The following is a 23,581-nucleotide window of genomic DNA, read 5'->3' on the forward strand; positions in this document are numbered from 1 at the left end:
ACAACATAGAATGCCCACCCAGCTCACGTCCTGACCAACACTAAAACAAGGAAAACACACACGAACGATGGTCAGAACGTGACAGTACCCCCCCCAAGGCGCGGACTCCGAACGCACAACCCAAACCTATAGGGGAGGGTCCGGGTGGGCATCTGTCCGCGGTGGCGGCTCTGGCGCTGGACGTGGACCCCACTCCATAATTGTCTTAGTCCCCCTCCCTTCAGTGGCGACCCTCGCCGCTAACCTTGGCCTAGGAACCCACACAAGGGCCACACCGGACTGAGGGGCAGCACCGGACTGACGGGCAGCTCGGGACTGAGGAAGCTCAGGACTGAGAAGAAGCTCAGGACTGAGAGGAAGGTCAGGACTGAGAAGAAGCTCAGGACTGAGAGGAAGCTCAGGACTGAGAGGAAGCTCAGGCAGGTTGATGAATCAAGCAGATCCTGGCTGACTGGCGGTTCCGACAGATCCTAGCTGACTGGCGGATCCTGGCTGACTGGCGTTTCCGGCAGACCCTGGCTGACTGGCAGTTCCGGCAGATCCTGGCTGACTGGCGGTTCCGGCAGATCCTGGCTGAATGGCGGATCCTGGCTGACTGGCGGATCCTGGCTGACTGGCAGTTCTGGAAGATCCTGGCTGACTGGTGGATCCTGGCTGACTGGTGGATCCTGGCTGACTGGCAGTTCTGGCAGATCCTGGCTGAATGGCGGATCCTGGCTGAATGGCAGATCCTGGCTGAATGGCGAGTCCTGGCTGAATGGCGAGTCCTGGCAGATCCTGGCTGAATGGCGGATCCTGGCTGAATGGCAGATCCTGGCTGAATGGCGGATCCTGGCTGACTGGCAGTTCTGGCAGATCCTGGCTGAATGGCAGATCCTGGCTGAATGGCGGATCCTGGCTGAATGGCGGATCCCGGCTGACTGGCGGATCCTGGCTGAATGGCAGATCCTGGCTGAATGGCGGATCCTGGCTGACTGGCAGTTCTGGCAGATCCTGGCTGAATGGCGGATCCTGGCTAAATGGCGGATCCTGGCTGAATGGCAGATCCTGGCTGAACGGCAGATCCTGGCTGAATGGCAGTTCTGGCAGATCCTGGCTTAATGGCGGATCATGGCTGACTGGCAGATCTGGAAGATCCTGGCTGACTGGCGGATCCCGGCAGTTCTGGCGGATCCTGGCAGACTGGCGGATCCTGGCTGACTGGCAGTTCTGGCAGATCCTTGCTGAATGGCGGATCTGGCAGCGCTGGCAAGACTGGAGGCACTGGCGGCGCTTGGCAGACTGGCGGCGCTGGGCACTGGCGGCGCTGAGCAGACTGGCGGCGCTGAGCAGACTGGCGGCACTGGCAGATTTTGACGGCACCGGCGGCGCTGGGCAGACTGGCGGCACTGGGCAGACTGACGACACTGGGCAGACTGGCGGCACTGGGCAGACTGGGGCGCTGGGCAGACTGGCGGCACTGGGCAGACTGGCGGCGCTGGGCAGACTGGCGGCACTGGGTAGACTGGTGGCACTGGGTAGACTGGCGACGCTGGGCAATATGGCGGCACTGACGGCGCTGGGCAGACTGGCGGCGCTGGCGGCGCTGGGCAGACGGGTAGCTCAGGCGGCACTGGGCAGACGGGTAGCTCAGGCGGCGCTGGACAGGAAGGCTCTGGCACTTCTGGACAGAGAGGCTCTGGCGCCTCTGGACTGAGGGGCTCTGGCACCTCTGGACTGAGGGGCGGAAACTCTGGTAGCGCCGGACAGGTGGGAGCACCTGTGTTGATGGGACGGAGAGACAGCCTGGTGCGGGGTGCCGGCACTGGTGGTACCGGGCTGGGGACACACACCTGATGGCGAATGCCTTGCATACTACGCCAAATCAACTCCTCTCTCTCTTCACACTCCCCCAATTCTATTAACACCTCCTTGAGTGTCTCCTCATCTCCCATCCGTTCACTCTCCTCCATTCTGTCCAATAACTCCTCGACCCTCTCAGACTCAGCCCTCAGCTTCGCCGATAGCTCCGATAAAATCCATGGCTCCTTACTGTTAACAGGAGGAGTTGGCTCAGGTCTGGCTCCTGACTCTGCCACATTCTCCCTGTGCCTCCCCCAATACATTTTTGGGGGGTGCCTCTCGGGCTTCCAGCTGCTCTGCCGTGCTAGCTCCTCATAATGCCGCCTCTCTGCCTTCGCTGCCTCCAGCTCGGCTTTGGGGCGGCAATATTCCTCTGGCTCTGCCCAGTGTCCTTTCCCATCAAGGATCTCCTCCCAAGTCCATTCTTCCAAATAGTGCAGCCTGTCCCACTGCTGCTGCTGCAGCTGTTGCTCCTGCTGCTGCTGCTTCTCCTGCTGCTGCTTCTCCTGCTGCTGCTTCTGCTACTGCTGCTGCACCTGTCGCTTCTCCTGCTGTTGCTGTTGCTGTCTCATATCTACTCCTTCACTGGCTACACCTTCACTGAGAAACTCTATCCATTCTTTTATTCTGGTGCTACTGGTAACTCAGTCCCACAGGTCATCACTCCTGTAGGTGTCACTGACTAACTGTTTTATATCAAACATTGAAATACTGGTTGTGTGTGTGTGTGTGTGTGTGTGTGTGTGTGTGTGCGTGCAAGTGTGTGTGTTACTGTCATGACTTTGCCCTGTTGGGTGAGGTTTATGACCCCCCCATAAATACCTGTCCTCCTTTTCTCTCCACTCTACAGAATGGACTCTTGGAAAGCCCTGTGTTACCACAGAGAAAATATGGTAATATCAAAAGGCTGGGGAATGGAACAATAGTTCCCTTTCTCAACCAGTTGAAAGTGTTCGTTGGTACTTAAAGAATATGATGTCAGATCAGTTGTTGTCTGGGACATTATATCTGATGATAGGATGACATAAATTGTATCTTGGAAAGTCTACACATTCTAGTTATCAGATTCACATGGAATTAAATATGAAACTATTTGTGAATATATGAAACGTAATTTCAACTTGTAAATGAGAGAAATGTTTTCATAAGTAAACTATGCTCACTCAGTGGCCACGCCCAAGTGAACAGACATTGGTTGAGAATGATGAAACACGCCCTTCTCTCCCCAGTACAAAAGTCTGTTGACGGAAGTTAACCTTAGTTCCCAATGACGTGAGGACTGGTGTCCGTACGTTTATAAGGGCTAATTTCAACATGGAGGTGAGGATCACCTCGCTGAAATGGTGTATTTCGACTAGACCAGCCAGAATACAGCATAAGCTGATTATGGCAACTTAGTATGAACATTGAACGATTATTTACTGAAGAAGTGATACATCCCAGACTTCGAGTTATCAGCTGCAGCTGTAAACATATGTGGCCTAGGAAAGGACAGACAATCTCCTAAGAACGACAGGGTACTTTAACGTACCCACTCTACAACACTACGACCAGAAATAGGACAATGACAATGGCGATCTCTGCTGGGCAAACCAGTTTTCCATCTTCGACCCATCTATCAAAGGGCAGCTCAGAGTAAATATATATTTTGCATTTTCCTTCTCAGAATGGGCGGTTATTAGAATGCATAAGATTCTGTATTTACCGTAGAATAGCTTTTCAAGGTCCGATAGAGACCCAATCCCTTTGTCACTCCATCTTCCCGCTCTTTCATTCAAACCCAATCCCCTTATTTCATGTAAATATTTTTACACAAATATATTGGGTTAGCCCACTAGGAGCTTTTCATGACATGATTAGTAATCGATTGTTGATCGTGTGAACAGGCTACCTAAATATGGTTCCCAATCAGAGACAATGACTAACACCTGCTTCTGATTGAGAACCATATCAGGCCTAACATAGAAATGGACAAACCAGACACACAACATAGAATGCCCACCCAGCTCACGTTCTGACCAACACTGAAACAAGGAAAACACACGAACGATGGTCAGAACGTGACATTGGATTCGGGAGATAACTGCTCTATATAAATTAATGCTTCCGTGGTGCCCCAGGTTATTAATGGTTTAATTGTTACATGGTTTAGTTCAATCACATAATCAATTAAACGTTAGGTAATCGATTTGATAAAATAGCATGTCATATAATTTAATCAGTCAGAGACACAACATAATTGGTACCCCCTGTGAGGGATCTAAAATAGAATGACACTTCTATTTTGATTCAGCCTATATGCATTATTCAAAGTAACAATGTTCTCCTCCAAATGCTGCAGACCAAAGACGATCAGTTAATGAACACAATGACTAAGTTGGATGACAAATCAGCAGAACTCATTGAAGTTGCTGACCAAATGAATGATGAGAGAACTCAGGTGATGAAGATGGAAATATTGATTTCTAAGCAAGCGGAGGAAATCTCATCACCGAATCTCTCGCTCCATACTCAAGACCTCTATCTGCAAACAATGACAGATACGTTTGAGACCGAAAGGAGCAAGTGCAACACTCACATGTCCAAAATCAGTACTCTAAGCCAGAGCCTTTGGACCCAAATGAGAAATTCTGTGTTCTCCTGGGACCCAAGATGAGGAAAATATGCAACTATACATAAATATCAGTACTGTAAGGGGTGAGTAACCGGTGGCAAGGAAGTCAGATGCAGGAGAGCAGAATTTGGTAATAGCCTGAGCAGTTTAATAGCAAAACCAACGGCATGAAAATAACAAGGCATGGGTACAAAAACCTGTCTCGTACCAATCAACACGTGCACAAGCACTTACAATAAACAATACCACACAAAGACATGGGGGGAAACGAGGGTTAAATACACAACAAGTGATTGAGGGAATTGAAACCAGGTGTGAGAAAAAACGAGACAAAACACATGGAAAATGAAAAGTGGATCGATGATGGCTAGAAGACCGGCGATGCCGACCGCCGCCCGAAAAGGGGTGGCCCCGACTTCGGCGGAAGTCGTGACAAGTACATTTCATTGCCCTTACTGCCTAAAACAAATGCAACATAGACAAAAACAAATAACAATGAAATTAAATATCCATATAAATATGTATTAATGTTTAGTTTCCCCCATTAAAAACACACCTGTCTAGGTTGGAACTGTTGCTGTTAACTTCTTATGGCTGGGGGCATTATTGAGTAGCTTGGATGAATAAGGTGCCCAGAGGTTCCCAGTGTAAACAGCCTGCTCCTCAGTCTCACTTGCTAATATATGTATATTATTAGTATATTTGGATAGAAAACACTCTGAAGTTTCTAAAACTGTTTGAATGATGTCTGTGAGTATAACAGAAGTAATATGGCAGGCAAAAACCTGAGAAAAAATCCCTGAGGCTGGTTGATGTTCAACTCCGCCCCTATTGAATACACAGTGGGATATGGGTCAAGTTGCACTTCCTAAGGCTTCCACTAGATGTCAACCGTCATTATAAACTTGAATGAGGCTTCTACTGTGATGTGGGGCTGAATAAGAGGGGAATGAGTCAAGTGTCTGGCAGAGAGCCACGGGCTCAGTCACACGCATTTCACATGAGAGCGACCTGCCTGCTTTTCTACAGACATAGGAATTCTCCGGTTGAAACGTTATTGAAGATTTATGATAAAAACATCCTAAAGATTGATTCTATACTTAGTTTCCATGACCTGTAATATAATTGTTTGAACTTCTCATCTGATGTGAGGATGGACCTGCACGTGCGTTTGGATTTGTGGACTAAACGCCATAATAAAAGTAGCTAGTTGGACATAAATGATGGACATTATTGAACAAATCAAACATTTATTGTGGAACTAGGATTCCTGGGAGTGAATATTTATAATGTTATTTCTGATTTCTGTTGACTCCAACATGGCGGATAAATGTATTTGTTTTCTGAGAGCCGTTCTCAGATTATTGCATGGTTTGCTTTTTCCATAAAGCTTTTTTGAAATCTGACACAGCGGTTGCATTAAGGAGAAGTATAGCTATAATTCCATGTGTAACACTTGTATTTTCATCAACATTTATGATGAGTATTTCTGTAAATTGATGTGGCTATGTAAAATCACCAATGTAAACTCAGACTTCTTGATATAAATATGAACTTTATCAAACAAAACATACATGTATTGTGCAACATGAAGTCCTATGAGTGTCATCTGATGAAGATCATCAAAGGTAAGTGAATAATTTGGCCTCTATTTGTGCTTTTTGTGACTCCTATCTTTAGCTGGAAAAATGGCTGTTTTCTGTGGCTTGGTGGTGACCTAACATTATATTTTGTGGTGCTTTCACTGTCTTTTTGAAATCAGACACTGTGGCTGGATTAATGAGAATTTTATCTTTAAAACGGTATGACGCGCCCAGCACTTTCACTGGCCGTTGTCATATCGACCCCGTTAACGGGATTTCAGCCCTAAGAAGTTTTAAAATACAATAAATAATTTTCATTCTGAACTGGAATAAACTGATTGATCACATCACACAGATGAATAACAGAACACACACAGGCTTTTTGATTAAGAATAACAATTATTATTGTATTATAACAGCAACAGTTCCAACCTAGACGAGTTTTCAACAATAATTTCTATAGGAAAATGTACAATAGGCCTGATCATTTTCATCTTCATCTGTACTGTTTCCCTACCTTTGACCCCATTCCTGGTCAGCCAAACGATACTGCGATACTATAGGTTCTGACAGGGTTGACATGTTGAAGCGAACGTCGAATAGACACTTGATGAGGTTAATTTGTCTACAACAGCGATTACGCTAAATTTGCCACAGCTTTGAAATTAGAATTCAGTGGCTCTGCGAATCGCAAACACGATAGCTCACTGGCTAACACTGTCAAACAAGCTTGTAATGAACACCCACAAGCTTACTATCATAGGCTTTGTTCAGCTTACTTTGGCCTTCTCACTGAAACAAGAATGGAAGAGCTGTTTCCATTCAAGCAAATGTTTCTGTCGAACATGTATCCCACCTTCAGTTCCTACGTGGGCCCTATAGCCCATGTTGGCCTGCCTATCTTACAACTCAGAGAGCTTGCAAGCACAGCTTTTTATGTTTCAAAAGCTCACAATGCTAAGAGCCCTGACCACTCGGTTTTGAAGTTTGACCAGGAGCACTCACTCCAGTTAGAGGGTGCATTATCAGGTATTGGAGCGTTGAAAGATGATGCACAACAATGGCTTCTACCACGAAACCACAAATCCAATAACCACCGCGGTCGAAATAACTGTGAAGTATGTCACCATTGAAACAACTACCGCTACAATCGACCTGTTTGCTACGTTCCTGCACCCAACCCACACAAAGTGTCAGAGCACAAGGGTAACAAAGGGTTAAAGGATGATCAAAACGTAGACCAATGTTCTCTAGAAGTTCCACTATGTGAAGAACGAAGGTGAGAAACATTTGAGAAAAGGGTAAAAGATAAGTCACAAAGACTAGATGGGGATTTGCCAGACACCAGGTCCGCAGGAATTAACACCCTTAGCAAGGACATTGGAAATCATATTTCTCCCTCTCTCCCTCGAGAACCTATCCAGGGCCCGCTTGATCAAGAAACAAGCCCACAGGCTTGCGAAGAAAAAGGTCCAACACTTCGTTAAAACCAAGCCCACTCAAAATATAAAAAGTAAATCTGCTTTCACCTTGATCAGAAATGTTTTTATCCATCCTACTGCATTTATCATCTTTTATCCATCCTACTGCAGTTATCACCGTTTGGATAACATACTATAGATATGCCTATTCTCTTGTTTTGGAGGTTGGGACAGAGTGGGTGTGTTTTCTCCTTTCCTCTTTGCAGTGTGTAATGGGATGTGTGCCACCCTTTCCAGGAGGACTATGGCGTTTCCTGTTTCTGTCTCCTGCCTGTCCCATCAGTCTCACATCACCACTAACCACAGGCAACACATAGACCCAGAGACATGTAAGGGGTGAGTACTGGTGGCAGAAAGTCAGACGCAGGAAAGCAAAAACTGTGTTTCCAACAGCGCAGTTTAATAATAAAAACCCACCGGAAAACAGAACAATCAATAAATGGGTACAAAATCCGACGCACACCAGACATAATGTGCACAAGCACTTACAACAAACAATTCCGGACAAGGACATGGGGGGGAACAGAGGGTTACACAACATGTAATGAATGGAATTGGAACCAGGTGTGTGGGAAGACAAGACAAAACAAATGGAAAATGAAAGGTGGATCGGTGATGGCGAGAAGACCGGTGATGTCGACCGCCGAACGCCGCCCGAACAAGGAGAGGGACCGACTTCGGAGGAAGTCGTGACAGAACAGGCTGAACAGAGCTGTACTGGGCTGGCCTGGTTACGTATTTAACATAGCTGCTGAAATTATGATGGACAGGACCATGTGGAAGGTAAATATCAGAGCCAACCAGTACAGTTTGGTTTGGCCCAGTAGTGTTAAAAGGGGGATACAGTATACAGCACTGCTCTAAGACTGGTATGGTGGAACTTTGTTGGTTATTCTCAAATGATAATGTACTACACCTCATAATACAGTGTACTGCATTTGACCAGTGCGCATAGCACCACAATGGAGAGCACTGTTTAGTTACCGTATCAGACAGTTGTCAAATATGTAGGTACCATGATATACTAGTCAGTACATTATTTCTTATTAATACAAGCTGAAATAGAATGAAATAACTAGTTTGTATTTCCCAACATGATCAAGTGCTTTTATCTCTACAGCACAACAGGCACACTGCCATGGCCAAAGATGGTGGATAAATGAAGACAGTTGACTCCTGCCGTTTACCAATGAAAAAAAGTTGTCAGTATTGGGTCTACTTAAGCGGGCGGCTCTCCCATAGACAACAATGTGATAGTAGCTGGATGTGGCCTACCTAGTTCATTGACTCCAATACCCACAGTATTAGACATAAAATGAATCATCCAGCGATTTACCAGGGGGTAGGGCTACTTACGTTAAGGCTAATCTGAAGATGGTGCTGGCTAAAGCTAAACCTGGCAAGTGTAGAGTATAGGGATATTGTTATCAACGTCGGCACCAACGATGTTAGGATGAAACAGTCAGAGGTCACCAAGTGCAACATAATTTCAGCATGTAAATCAGATAGAAAGATGTGTCGGCATTGAGTAATTGTTTCTGGCCCTCTCCCAGTTAGGGGGAGTGATGAGCTCTACTGCAGAGTCTCACAACTCAATTGCTGGTTGAAAACTGTTTTCTGCCCCTCCCAAAAGATAGAATTTGTAGATAATTGGCCCTCTTTCTGGGACATACCCACAAACAGGACCAAGGAGGAGGGACAGACTCCATCCTAGCTAGAGGGGTGCTCACATTTTTATCTATGAACATAGAGCCCTGTCTAACTCCCTTAGGTCCACAATGAGATAGGGTGCAGGCCAGGCAGCAGGCTGTTAACCAGCCTGCCAGCTTAGTGGAGTCTGCCACTAGCACAGTCAGTGTAGTCAGCTCAGTTATCCCCATCAAGACCGTGTCTGTGCCTCGATCTAGGTTGGGCAAAACTAAACATGGCGGTGTTCGCCTTAGCAATCTCATTGGAATAAAGACCTCCATTACTGCCATTATTGAAAGAGACTGTGATATCTCAAAATAGGGCTACTTAATGTTAGATCCCTCACTTCCAAGGCATTTACAGTTAATTAACTAATCACTGATCATAATCTTGATGTGATTGGCCTGACTGAAACATGGCTTAAGCCTGATGAATTTACTGTGTTAAATGAGGCTTCACCTCCTGGTTACACTAGTGACCATGTCCCCCATGTATCTTGCAAATGCGGAGGTGTTGCTAACATTTACGATAGCACATTTCAATTTACAAAAATAAAGACGTTTTTGTCTTTTGAGCTTATAGTCATGAAATCTATGCAGCCTACTCAATCACATTTTATAGCTACTGTTTACAGGCCTCCTGGGCCATATACAGCGTTCCTCACTGAGTTCCCTGAATTCCTATCGGACCTTGTAGTCATGGCAGATAATATTATAATTTCTGGTGACTAATATTCACATGGAAAAGTCCACAGAACCACTCCAAAATGGTTTTCAGAGCCATCATCGACTCAGTGGGTTTTGTCCAACTTGTCTCTGGACCTGCTCACTGCCACAGTCATACTCTGGACCTAGTTTTGTCCCATGTAATAAATGTTGTGGATCTTAATGTTTTTCATCATAATCCTGGACTATTGGACCACCATTTTATTACGTTTGCAATCGCAACAAATAATCTGCTCAGACCCCAACCAAGGACCATCAAAAGCAGTGCTATAAATTCTCGGACAACCCAAAGATTCCCAGATGCCCTTCAAGACTCCCTCCGCCTACCCAAGCACGTCAGAGGACAAAAATCAGTTAACCTCCTAACTGAGGAACACAATTGAACCTTGTGTAATACCCTAGGTGCAGTCACACCCCTAAAAACAAAAAACATTGGTCATAAGAAACTAGCTCCCTGGTATACAGATAATACCCAAGCCCTGAAGCAAGCTTCCAGAAAATTGGAATGTAAATGGCGTTACACCAAACTGGATGACTTCCGACTAGCTTGGAAAGACAGTACCGTGCAGTATCGAAGAGCCCTCGCTGCTGCTCGATCCTCCTACTTATCCAACTTATTTGAGGAAAATAAGAACAATCCCAAATCTATTTTTGATACTGTCACAAAGCTAACTAAAAAGCAGCATTCCACAAAAGAGGATGGCTTTCACTTCAGCAGTGATACATTCATGAACTTCTTTGAGGTAAAGATCATGATCATTAGAAAGCAAATTACGGACTCCTCTTTAAATCTGAGTATTCCTCCAAAGCTCAGCTGCATAACTCTGCCAGGACCTAGGATCAAGGGAGACACTCAAGTTTTTTAATACTATATCTCTTGACACATTGATGAAAATAATCATGGCCTCTAAACCTTCAAGCTGCATACTGGACCCTATTCCAACTAAACTACTGAAAGAGCTGCTTCCTGTGCTTGGCCCTCCTATGTTGAACATAATAAATGTCTCTCTATCCACCGGATGTGTAACTCACTAAAAATGAAAGTAATAAAGCCTCTCTTGAAAAAGCCCAACCTAGACCCAGAAAATATTTTAAAAACTAATCGGCCTATATCTGTCACACCCTGACCATAGTTTGCTTTGTATGTTTCTATGTTTTGTTTGGTCAGGGTGTGATCTGAGTGGGCATTCTATGTTGTGTGTCTAGTTTGTCTGTTTCTGTGTTTGGCCTGATATGGTTCTCAATCAGAGGCAGGTGTTAGTCATTGTCTCTGATTGGGAACCATATTTAGGTAGCCTGTTTGGTGTTGGGTTTGTCCTTATGTCCTTTTTCTGTTGTGTGTTACTTAGCACCAGTGTAAGGCTGTTTCAGGTTTTCGTATTACGTTTATTGTTTTTGTATTTGATTCGTGTTCACTTCGTTTTCATTAAACATGGATCGCAATAGCCACGCCGCATTTTGGTCTGACTCTCCTTCGCATATAGAAAATCGTGACAATATCGAATCTTCCATTCCTCTGAACATTTTTAGAAAATGCTGTTGCGCAGCAACTCACTGCCTTCCTGAAGACAAACAATGTATACAAAGCTCTCCAGTCTGATTTTTAGACCCCATCATAGCTCAGAGACTGCACTTGTGAAGGTGGTAAATGTCCTTTTAATGGCGTCAGACCGAGGCTCTGCATCTGTCCTTGTGCTCCTAGACCCTAGTGCTGCTTTTGATACTATCGATCACCACATTCTTTTGGAGAGATTTGAAACCCAAATTGGTCTACACGGACAAGTTCTGGGCTGGTTTAGATCTTATCTGTCAGAAAGATATCAGTTTGTCTCTGTGGATGGTTTGTCCTCTGACAAATCAACTGGTGATCCTCAAGGCTCTGTTTTTCGAACCACTATTGTTTTCACTATATGTTTTACCTCTTGGTGATGTCATTCGGAAACGTAATGCTAACTTTCACTACTATGTGGATGATGCACAGCTGTACATTTCGATTAAACATGGTGAAGCCCCAAAATTGCCTACCCTGGAAGCTTGTTTTAGAAATAAGGAAGTGGATGGCGGCAAATGTTCTACTTTTAAACTTGGACAAAACAGAGGTTCTAGGTCCCAAGAAACAAAGATATCTTCTGTTGAATCTGACAATTAATTTTAATGGTTGTACAGTCGCCTCAAATAAAACTATGAAGGACCTCTGCGTTATTCTGGACCTTGATCTCTCTTTTGACAAACATATCAAGACCGTTTCAAGGACAGCTTTTTTCCATCTACGTAACATTGCAAAAATCAGGAACGTTCTGTCCAAAAATGATGCAGAAAAATTAATCCATGCTTTTGTCACTTCTATGTTAGACTACTGCAATGCTCTACTTTCCGGCTACCCGGATAAAGCAATAAATCAACCTCAGTTAGTGCTAAATACGGCTGCTAGAATTTTGACTAGAACCCAAAAAATGTATCACATTACTCCAGTGCTAGCCTCCCTACACTGGCTTCCTGTTAAGGCAATGGCTGATTTCAAGGTTTTACTGCTAACCTACAAAGCATTACATGGGCTTGCACCTACCTATCTCCGATTTGGTCCTGCCGTACATACCTACACGTACGCTACGGCCACAAGACGCAGGCCTCCTTACTGTCCCTGGAATTTCTAAGCAAACAGCTGGAGGCAGGGCTTTCTCCTACAGAGCTCCATTTTTATGGAATGGTCTGCCTTTCCATGTGAGAGGCGCAGACTCGGTCTCAACCTTTAAGTCTTTATTGAAGACTCATCTCTTCAGTAGGTCCTATGATTGAGTGTAGTCTGGCCCAGGAATGTGAAGGTGAACGGAAAGGCTCTGGAGCAACCAACCGCCCTTGCTGTCTATGCCTGGCCAGTTCCCCTTTCTCCGGTTCCTCCCCTTCTCTGCCTCAAACCCTATTACAGGGGCTGAATCACTGGCTTACTGGTGCTCTTCCATGCCATCCCTAGGAGGGGTGTTTCTCTTGTGTGGGTTGAGTCACTGACGTGATCTTCCTGTCCGGGTTGGCGCCCCCCTTGGGTTGTGCCGTGGGGAGATCTTCATGGGCTATACTCGGCCTTGTCTCAGGATGGTATGTTGGTGGTTGGAAATATCCCTCTAGTGGTGTGGGGGCTGTGCTTTGGCAAAGTGAGTGGGGTTATATCCTGCCTGTTTGGTCCTGTCTGGGGGTATCGTCGGACAGGGCCACAATGTCTCCCGACCCCTCCCTGCTCAGCCTCCAGTATTTATGCTGCAATAGTTTGTGTCGGTGAGCTCGGGTCAGTCTGTAATATCTGGAGTATTTCTCCTGTCTTAACCAGTGTCCAGTGTGAATTTAAGTATTTATTTATTCTCTCTCTCTCTCTCTCTCTCTCTCTCTCTCTCTCTCTCTCTCTCTCTCTCTCTCTCTCTCTCTCTCTCTCAGGCCCTGAGCCCTAGGACCATGCCTCAGGACTACCTGGCCTGATGACTCCTTGCTGTCCCTAGTCCACCTGGTCGTGCTGCTGCTCCAGTTTCAACTGTTCTGCCTGCGGCTATGGAACCCTGACCTACCCCTGAGGTGCTGACCTGTTGCATCCTCTACAACCAATGTGATTATTATTATTTGACTCTGCTGGTCATCTATCAACATCTTGGCCATGTTCTGTTATAATCTCCACCCGGCACAGCCAGAAGAGGACTGGCCACCCTTCATAGCCTGGTTCATCTCTAGGTTTCTTCCAAGGTTCTGAATTTTCTAGGGAGTTTTTCCGAGCCACTGTGCTTCTTCACCTGCATTGCTTGCTGTTTGGCGTTTTAGGCTGGGTTTCTGTACAGCACTTTGTGACATCAGCTGATGTAAGAAGGGCTTTATAAATACATTTGATTGATTGAAAAAAATAAATGAGGGTGTGGCATGTTCCACTTCCTCTTCCATCTCTGCAATGACATGCAATGACATGACAGGCCCTACACCCAAACAAGGGCACTGCGTTCATCCACCTCTGGCCTGCTCGCCTCCCTACCACTGAGGAAGTACAGTTCCCGCTCAGCCCAGTCAAAACTGTTCGCTGCTCTGGCCCCCCAATGGTGGAACAAACTCCCTCACGACGCCAGGACAGCGGAGTCAATCACCACCTTCTGGAGACACCTGAAACCCCACCTCTTCAAGGAATACCTAGGATAGGATAATGTAATCCTTCTCACCCCCCCCCCCCCTTAAATTATTTAGATGCACTATTGTAAAGTGGCTGTTCCACTGGATGTCAGAAGGTGAATTCACCAATTTGTAAGTCGCTCTGGATAAGAGCGTCTGCTAAATGACTTAAATGTTAATGTAAATGTAAATGTCACTGTGATCAGTGTGTGTCTACTGCCCTCTAGTGTCAACTTGAAGTCTGTGCAATAAGGCCATAGTTCTCTTGTCGTCCATGCCAACAACCCACCACAGTGGATGCCTCAATCAATATGTGACATATGTATGATAATATAAAGAGGACAGACTTAAAAACTGAAAGGAGAGTAAGAAAAACAATCCTGTGAAAGTGAACAAACAACAGGTTGAGGGAAGTGGAGGATCCCTCAGCACTGGGAAGACATGCCTTTTATGGCTCATTATTACAGGTTCTTAAAAAATATATACTTCTCTGTTACAATATAAAACTATGTTGTTGAATAAATATATGTACACATTGCTATGTCTTTGAATGGATTTGCTAAAATCTTTCACATCCAGTCTGACGAGGTACACGGTATGGGCGATCGCTTGCATCTCTGTCACGGGTGGCTGGTGGCATGTTAATCGGGGAGAACAGAGTCATAGTAATGGCTGGAACGGAATTAATAGAATGGTCTCAAACACATCAAAGACCTGGTTTCCATGTTGCTGATACAGTTCCATTTACTCCATTGCAGCCATTATTATGAGCCGTCCTCCCCTTACCAGCCTCCTGTGATCTCTTTGTGTGACATCTTAGTGTAGCCAGTTTAATAGAGTTTTGTTTCCAGAAACTATGCCACCTCTCACCTACTTCCTCATAAGTTAAGTCAAGTCAAGTTAACTCAAGCTGATTAAAGTGTGGATTCCATCTCATCTACAAGTATAACAAGTTATGTTGAAGCTACTTCCCTGCCTTGCAGTAGACACACCAGATTTATTTCCTCTCCAGTCTTTCCCCACAGGCCAGCGAGCTTTAAGCCAAACTCTTCTCAATTGTGATCTGCGTGTATCTAATCGTAAGTATTATTTGTATATATGTTTCAAGCTGTCAGAGAAAATATAGTTAATGGCAGAAATGCTTTATACTAATAAATCCCAGCAATTAATATTCAAGTCAATGTTGATGGTTGGCAATAGCTGTGTGTGAGAACCAGACAGGCCTTGGTAAAAAGTTTTGCATATTTAATAAAGTCTGTGCTGAGTAGTCTTTGGCCTCAGGTGATTAAATAGTGTGTGTGTTGTGTGTGTGTGTGTGTGTGTCTGTCTGTCATATCCCTCAGTGCAGCTGTCAGGGATTATGGAGATAATGGGAGAAATGCTTTATATTATTAAATAAAAGGACCAAGTTTACATATTTTTGAATGTCTGTCTTAAGTAGTCTTCTGTCTTAGGTCTCAGGTGGTCTCATGAGGTATAATAAATCCATATCATATCATTTGATCCATAACATGCCTACTTTGAATCACATTGCGGGTTGAGAGCTCAGGATCTTTATGTTTTATATACCTTATGTTATCCTCTCTTTCAGAAATGATGTGGACTTGGACAGACTGTCTGTGTGTCAATCTCCTGCTTCTCCTCCAAAGAGCAGGCTCTGGTAGAGTGACCTCACATGTTCTTTGTGTGTGTGTGTGTGTGTGTGTTTGTGTGTGTGAATGATGTGAGGATTTGCATGAACGATGGCTACGGTTTGCACTTTCGGTACTAGGCTATTCCATTGGCAACCAAGCTAAATCAAGCAAACCTTAAGTATTTGGGCCAGGTTTGGTGTTGATCTTTAGTGTGGCCTGTTAAAGTCTGAAAGGGACCAACAGCTGATGTTGTGCATGGTCGTTTTTGATATTGATTGGTTGTTTTTCTTTCCAGAGAAGTTTGAGGTTCTTGGTCCAACTTGTGCCATTGTTGCTGTGGCTGGTGATGACATTCTACCCTGTTACGTCAAACCCAACATCAGTGCTGAGGACATGAGAGTTGACTGGTTCAGAATCAACCTCCCTGACCCTCAGTCAAACATTAGAGTCCATTTTTACCAAGACGGCAGAGACAAATACCATGATCGGATCCACTCCTACGAGGGAAGGACATTGTTGTTTAAAACTTCTTAGGGCTGAGAGCCCGCTAACGGAATCAATATGACAACAGCCAGTGAAAGTGTAGGGTGCCAAATTCAAAACAACAGAAATCTCATAATTAAAATTCCTCAGACATACAAGTATTTCACACCATTTTAAAGATACACTTCTTGTTAATCCCACCACAGTGTCTGATTTCAAATAGGCTTTACGGCGAAAGCACCACAAACGATTATCTTAGGTCAGAGCCAAGTCACAAAAATAGAGATAGAATGAATCACTAACCTTTGATGATCTTCATCAGATGACACTCATAGGACTTGATGTTACACAATACATGTATGTTTTGTTCGATAAAGTTTATATTTATATAAAAAAATCTCAGTATACTTTGGCGCGTTATGTTCAGTAGTTCCAAAAACATCCCGTGATTTTGCAGAGAGCCACATCAATTTACAGAAATACTCATTATAAATGTTGATGAAAATACAAGTGTTATACATGGAACTTTAGTTACACTTTTCCTTAATGCAACCGCAGTGTCCAATTTCAAAAAAGCTTTACGGAAAAAGCAAACCATGCAATAATCTGAGTACGGCGCTCAAAGACCAAACAAGCCAAAAAGATATCCGCCATATTGTGCAGTCAACAGAAGTCAGAAATAACATTATAAATATTCACTTATGATCTTCATCAGAATGCACTCCCAGGAATCCCAGTTCCACAATAAATGTTTGTTTTGTTCGATAATGTCCATCATTTATGTCCAAATTCCTCCTTGTTAGCGCGTTCAGCCCAGTAATCCAACTTCATGACGCACGAGCAGGCGAAAAGTCCAAAAGTTCAGTTACAGTCCGTAGAAACATGTCAAATGAAGTATAGAATCAATGTTTAGGATGTTTTTAACATAAATTTTCAATAATGTTCCACCTGGAGAATTCCTTTGTCTGTAGAATTGCGATGGAACAGAGCTCGCTCCCACATGAACGAGCGTCACGAGCTCAAGGCATTCTGGCAGAGCCCTGACTCATTCCCCTCTCATTTGGCCCCACTTCACAGTAGAAGCATAAAACAAGGTTCTAAAGACTGTTGCCATCTAGTGGAAGCCTTAGGAAGTCCAACATGACCAATTTCCCACTGTATCTTCAATAGGGAATGAGTTGAAAAATGACCAACCTCAGATTTCCCACTTCCTGGTTGGATTTTTTTCTCAGGTTTTTGCCTGTCATATGAGTTCTGTTATACTCACAGACATCATTCAAACAGTTTTAGAAACTTCCGAGTGTTTTCTATCCAAATATGATAATAATATGCATATATTAGCAACTAGGACTGAGTAGCAGGCAGTTTACTCTGGGCACCTTATTCATCCAAGATACTCAATACTGCCCCCAGCCATAAGAAGTTTTAAAGAGGAACTGAAGAAGGGCAACACCTCTTTGAAACTGACCAGGGTACAAGGCACTGATGATGGACATTATAAATGTCTTGTTGAGTCTAAGACACATTATGATGATGCCACCATTCAAGTCTACGTCAGAGGTACATTTCTTAAATACAACAACCCATGTGATGTTCCTCCCAATCTCAGTAGTACTTCATCTCCAGTCTCCCTTTGTGTCTGTAGCTATAGGATCCAAGCCAGAGGTTTCCATTGAGGGACAGAAAGGAGGGATGGCTCTGCTGTGTGTAACTAAAGGCTGGTTCCCTGAGCCTGAGTTGGAGTGGCTGGACAGTGAAGGGGTCACTCTGTCTGCTGGACCGTCAGAGACAGACAGGGACTATGAGGGATTCTACGTAGTCAAACTAAAGACCATCGTAAAGGAGACTGACATCAACCACTTTACCTGCAGACTGAGACAGAGGCAGCAACATGAGGTGATTAAGATGGAGACAGAGTTTCACATCCCTAGTGAGTAACATCATGTTATTGTTTAGCTGAGGTGAAACACATAATGTTTTATATACTGTTATATTACAAAGGCTCTTAACAAACATACATAGGACAGTTGGATACAAGTTTGTCAACATTTTTAGAACTCTAAAGTATTGTAATGTCAAGCTGAAACCACATTGGTTTTGTAGATTCAGCTATATGCCTCCACCTCAAATGAATGGAAAAGATAAACACATTAACATTAAACCAGGAAAGCAGGAAATTAGATGGTGCTCATGTTTTCCAGTCATTTGGCATTGAGGCATATTGCTGGATCTACACAACTGATGTCATGGGACGTGGTTTCATTTTGACATTAGTCTGCAATTGAGGTCTTTAAACATCTGACATACATTTCATTTATGAGTGAAATGTCCCTTTAATATTATTTGGTAGCAGTGGTTAGCATGGCACTAATCTAAATTTATGTGTGTCTTGCAGGTGAGCTAATCCTTGTCTGTCACACCCTGACCATAGTTTACTTTGCATGTTTCTATGTTTTGGTTGGTCAGGGTGTGATCTGAGTGGGCATTCTATGTTGGATGTCTTGTTTGTCTATTTCTATGTCTGGCCTGATATGGTTCTCAATCAGAGGCAGGTGTTAGTCATTGTCTCTGATTGGGAACCATATTTAGGTAGCCTGGGTTTCACTGTGTTTTTGTGGGTGATTGTCCCTGTCTCTGTGTTTATTGTCACCAGATAGGCTGTATAGGTTTTCACGGTCTGGCCGTTCATTTATTGTTTGTTAGTTATTTCATGTCGAGTTCCTCTTAATTAAAGAACACGAATAACCACGACGCTGCATTTTGGTCCGCTTCTCTTCCACCAGACGAAAGCCTCTACATTGTCTCTATGGGCATTGTGGCCATATTATCTTTCACTATTTGGCACTGGAATGGTAATTATGGTAGCATTTTTCTGTAAACTTCACACACCAGTCAGAGTTATACTTTAACTACATATTTAATAATAATTAAGCTTTGCAATAGCATTTGACTTTCAACAATTCACTATTTCTAATGAACCGTTGAGAGTGCCACCAGAAAAGTACAAAGATCTTTTATAGCCAAGATACACCCATCTCAACTTACACGACGAACCACAGATCTTAGGAACAGTTCACAAAGGTTAAGATTTGTATGAAAGATATCTATAAAACATAGGAGACAGTTACTGTTGTGTCAACAGTTCTCATTGTAAAGACCAGTGTCTGGCCCCCTCCTACTTCAAACTGGAACCCATCTCACCCAGGTATCTGGAATGCTCGTTAGGCTTTATTAGCCAAAGACATTGTAAATCTCCTCTGTCAGTGCTATCTCAGAGGCCCATCCTCAGTGGAACACACAATACTCTATTCTGTCCAATGTAACAACTATTATAATGTAATACAAGCATTATAACAATCTTACAAGCATTAAAACATAATCTTGCAATTTTTCACGACATAACTTTTTTTGACTGAATGTAAATGTTTTAAAGTGCCGTTTACAGAGTGACATACACAAGGAGTTGGGTACTAGAACCGAAAGGTTGCCAGTTCGAATCCCTGAGCCGATAAGGTGAAAATCTTGAGCACGGCACTTATTGCACCAGAGTTGTTCTAGTATTTTCTCCACAAAAATACTAAATGTTTTAATATAAGGTTTATTTATATCTCAGTGCATGGTTTACATGAAGCACATAAGTGTAACTTCTTCCTTCATGTAAAGGACTTTGTCAGAAAACATCTTGAGTAAGTCATTTTGTGGACCTTTCCTCTAACTTATCTATTGTCATGTCTGTAGATGCATCCAGAGCTGAACAGTCAAGAGCTAGTTAAGTAGTGTCTTACTGTCAAACATGCAGTTATCTCCTCCAGAAATGGAACTTTGTCAGAGAAAACACTGAGGTTCTGTGTTCATTAAGTATGTTCTCTAATGTCTCTCTTTGCATGTGTCCAGAGCAAGTTAAAAAATGAACACAGTCTTGAGTTGAGTAAGTAGTGTCTAACAGTCCTATGCATCAATGTGTAAAAGTTTACTTTTTCATAATTTTCTCCTGCATGTGTCAGGACCGGTTTCGAACCTGGGTCTCCGGAGTGAGAAACAGTCACTTAACCAACTGAGCCACGAATAGACAGCAGAACCCAGAAGATGAGGCAGACACAGCAGTACTTAAGACGGTGTAATTTAATAAAGAAAAAATCCTAAAATACAAAAAATGGCAAATCCAAAAGGTGGAAGGAAAAACACAAAAAGACCTCAAAAGAAACTCACCAAAAATAAACAAAAACAAAAAAAAGAATACCACAAGAACTTCACCCGGAATCGACAAGAGCACACAGAACACTAGGGCAGGGTGCTAACATACAAACACAGAGCACAGAACTGAGGGAAACAAAGGGTTTAAATACAATCAGGGAAAACGAGACACAGGTGCAAATAATAATGGGGATCAAGGGAAAAACATAGGGACAAAAAGCACAATGGGGACATCTACTGACCAAAACCCGGAACAACCCTGGCCAAATCCTGACAGAATCCCCCCTAGGAACGGCTCCTGACGTTCCTACCAGCTCTCTCAGGGTGGAGGACCCTGAACTGACGAATGAGGTCAGGGTCCAGGATGTCTTTGGCAGGAACCCAGGAGCGCTCCTCAGGACCGTAGCCTTCCCAGTCCACCAGATACTGCCAGGACCGCTGCACCCGGCGGGAATCCAGTTGTATAAGCCGGCTGGCCTCCAATGACACGAGGCGGAGGGGGAGGTCTGTCTGCCGGGACAAGGGGAGAAAAAACAGGTTTTAACAATGACACATGAAATGTGGGATTAATCTTAAGGGATCTGGGTAAGTGTAGGCGATAAGAAACTGGGTTAACTCTCCTGGCAACCTTGAAGGGACCGATGTATTTTTGAGACAGCTTGCGAGACTCCACCCGTAGAGGTAAGTCTCTTGTGGAAAGCCAGACTCTCTGGCCGGGGCGCAGGGTAGGCCCGGGACGGCGACGTCTGTTGGCTTGTTGTTGATACCTCTGTGAGGAACGCATCAGATTAAAGACGGGTCTTCCTCCACATAAGCCGACAGCGTCTGACGAACCTCAAGGCTGAAGGCACTCTGACTTCTGCCTCCTGGTCCGGGAACAATGGAGGAGCATAGCCAAACTGACACTCGTGCGGGGACATACCAGTGGAGGAGGAGCGCAAGGTGTTGTGCGCGTATTCGGCCCAAACAATAAAGGATGACCATGTGGACGGGTTGTCACGAGTCATACATTGGAGGGTGGTTTCCAGCTCTTGATTCATCCTCTCTGTTTGGCCGTTGGACTCCGGATGGTACCCTGAAGATAGACTGGCAGAAGCCCCCATGAGTTGGCAGAAGGCCTTCCAAAACCTTGAGGCGAACTGGGGACCTCTGTCAGAAACCACATCTTGAGGAATGCCGAAGACTCGGAACACATGATTAATTACCAACTCAGCCGTTTCCTTGGCAGAAGGTAACTTAGTCAGAGGGACGAACCTGGCCGCCTTTGAAAACCTGTCGATTATGACTAGGATAGTAGTATTGCCATGGGATGGAGGAAGTCCAGTAATAAAGTCCAATGAGATATGGGACCAGGGTCTGTGGGGAACAGGTAAAGGATGAAGGAGTCCTTGAGGGAGGAGGTGAGAAGATTTGCCCTGGCAGCACACGGGGCAGGCATTGACGAAAGTGGCAACGTCTTCTCTTATGGTAGGCCACCAGAACTTACGCTGGATGAACTCCAAGGTGCGACCTACGCCCGGATGACAGGTGAGGCGAGAGGAGTGCCCCCACAGAAGGACCTGAGTCCTCACTGCCTTGGGGACAAACAACCGATTGGCAGGGCCTCCTTTAGGGTCCGGTTCGCTAGCTTGAGCACGTCTCACGGTATCCTCAACTTGCCACGAGATCGGAGCCACAATCTTAGCAGCAGGAAGGACAGGCATGTCCGTGTCATCTCGAATGGCAGGAGCGTAGACTCGGGACAGGGCATCCGGTTTGAGATTCTTCGACCCGGGCCGATAGGTGAGGATAAACTGGAATCGATTGAAGAAAAGAGACCATCTAGCTTGTCTAGAGTTCAATCGCTTCGCCTGCTGGATATACTCCAGATTTTTGTGGTCCGTAAGCACTTGAAACGGGTGAGAAGCCCCCTCGAGCCAGTGTCTCCATTCCTTCAATGCCATCTTAACCGCTAGGAGTTCACGATCCCCCACATCGTAGTTCCTCTCAGTCGGGGGTAAGCCGGTGTGAGAAGAAAGCGCACGGATGAAGCTTCTTGTCTTCACCCCTCTGAGACAGGACAGCTCCAACACCAACCTCTGATGCGTCTACCTCCACCACAAATGGTTCATCCGTAGTCGGTAGTATCAGGATGGGAGCAGAGAGGACGCGCTGCTTGAGTCCTTGGAAGGCCGTCTCAGCTTCTCTTCCCCACACAAACCTTGCATTGCCACCTTTGGTTAAAGCTGAGAGAGGAGCTGCCACCAAACTGAAGTTCTTGATGAACTTGCGGTAAAAGTTTGTGAAGCCCAGGAAACGCTGAACATCCTTAACGGATTTGGGGGTGGGCCAATCCGCTACCGCCCCTACCTTCCTAGGGTCCATTTGGACTCGACCGGGTTCCACTACAAATCCCAGGAATTGTACTCGGGATGAATGGAATTCACATTTTCCGGCTTAACGTACAGATGGCTGTCCAGGAGGCGTTTGAGTACTTGTCTGACATGCTTAGTGTGTTCTTGAAGGGAGCTCGAAAAGATGAGGATGTCATCCAAGTAAACGAACACAAATATGTTAAGCATATCCCTAAGCACATCGTTTATGAGCGCTTGGAACACCGCTGGGGCGTTGGTCAGGCCGAAGGGCATCACCAAGTATTCATAGTGACCAGTAGGCGTGTTGAAAGCGGTCTTCCACTCGTCACCAGGTCTGATCCGCACAAGATGGTATGCGTTCCGCAGGTCAAGCTTAGTGAAAACAACTGCTTCCTGGAGCAGCTCGAAGGCTGTGGCCATAAGGGGTAGTGGGTAACGGTTACGGACGGTTATGTCATTGAGTCCCCGGTAGTCGATGCAAGGACGTAATCCACCATCTTTCTTGGCCACAAAGAAAAACCCTGCTCCCGCCGGGGAGGTAGATGGACGCATGAGGCCTGCTTCCAGAGAGTCCTTGATGTAGGTATCCATAGCAGCTCGTTCGGGTGGAGATAGGGAAAAGATCCGACCCCTGGGGGGCAAGTGCCCGGAAACAGGTCGATGGGGCAATCGTAAGATCTATGGGGTGGTAGCATGGTGGCCCTCTGTTTGCTAAACACCAGTTTGAGGTCATGGTAACACTCGGGAACTCGGGTCAGGTCGATGGATTCTAAAGACTCGGGAGTAGAACTCGGGGAATTCTGGAAAATACAAGTAGCTTGGCACGTAGGACCCCACTGCTTGAT

The 23,581-nt window shown here is 45.0% G+C and overlaps 2 protein-coding genes across 2 annotated transcripts in view; one reads left to right on the plus strand and one right to left on the minus strand.

Annotated features, from left to right (window-relative positions):
- LOC135530091 (butyrophilin subfamily 1 member A1-like) overlaps positions 1-23,581 on the minus strand; it is a 145,603-nt gene that overhangs the window by 98,855 nt on the left and 23,167 nt on the right. The gene's annotated exons all lie outside the window — the stretch shown is intronic.
- LOC135530089 (butyrophilin subfamily 1 member A1-like) lies at positions 15,756-20,180 on the plus strand. Its single transcript, XM_064958479.1, has 4 exons — positions 15,756-16,223; positions 17,612-17,748; positions 17,834-18,118; positions 18,584-20,180. Exons 1-4 carry the CDS (start codon positions 15,952-15,954, stop codon positions 18,664-18,666), a joined length of 777 nt encoding a protein of 258 aa, XP_064814551.1. The 5' UTR covers positions 15,756-15,951; the 3' UTR covers positions 18,667-20,180.

Source organism: Oncorhynchus masou, unplaced genomic scaffold (assembly GCF_036934945.1).
Source record: "Oncorhynchus masou masou isolate Uvic2021 unplaced genomic scaffold, UVic_Omas_1.1 unplaced_scaffold_1252, whole genome shotgun sequence".
In the NCBI taxonomy this organism is placed as follows: Eukaryota; Metazoa; Chordata; class Actinopteri; order Salmoniformes; family Salmonidae; genus Oncorhynchus; species Oncorhynchus masou.

What these genes read in the sequence shown, in the direction of transcription:
- LOC135530089 (XM_064958479.1), top strand. Translation starts at nt 15,952, where the DNA reads ATGTTGTGCATGGTCGTTTTTGATATTGATTGGTTGTTTTTCTTTCCA. An exon ending in TACGAGGGAAGGACATTGTT is followed by an intron (nt 16,224 to 17,611) that starts GTTTAAAACTTC and finishes AGCCATAAGAAG; the next exon opens with TTTTAAAGAGGAACTGAAGA. An exon ending in CATTCAAGTCTACGTCAGAG is followed by an intron (nt 17,749 to 17,833) that starts GTACATTTCTTA and finishes TTGTGTCTGTAG; the next exon opens with CTATAGGATCCAAGCCAGAG.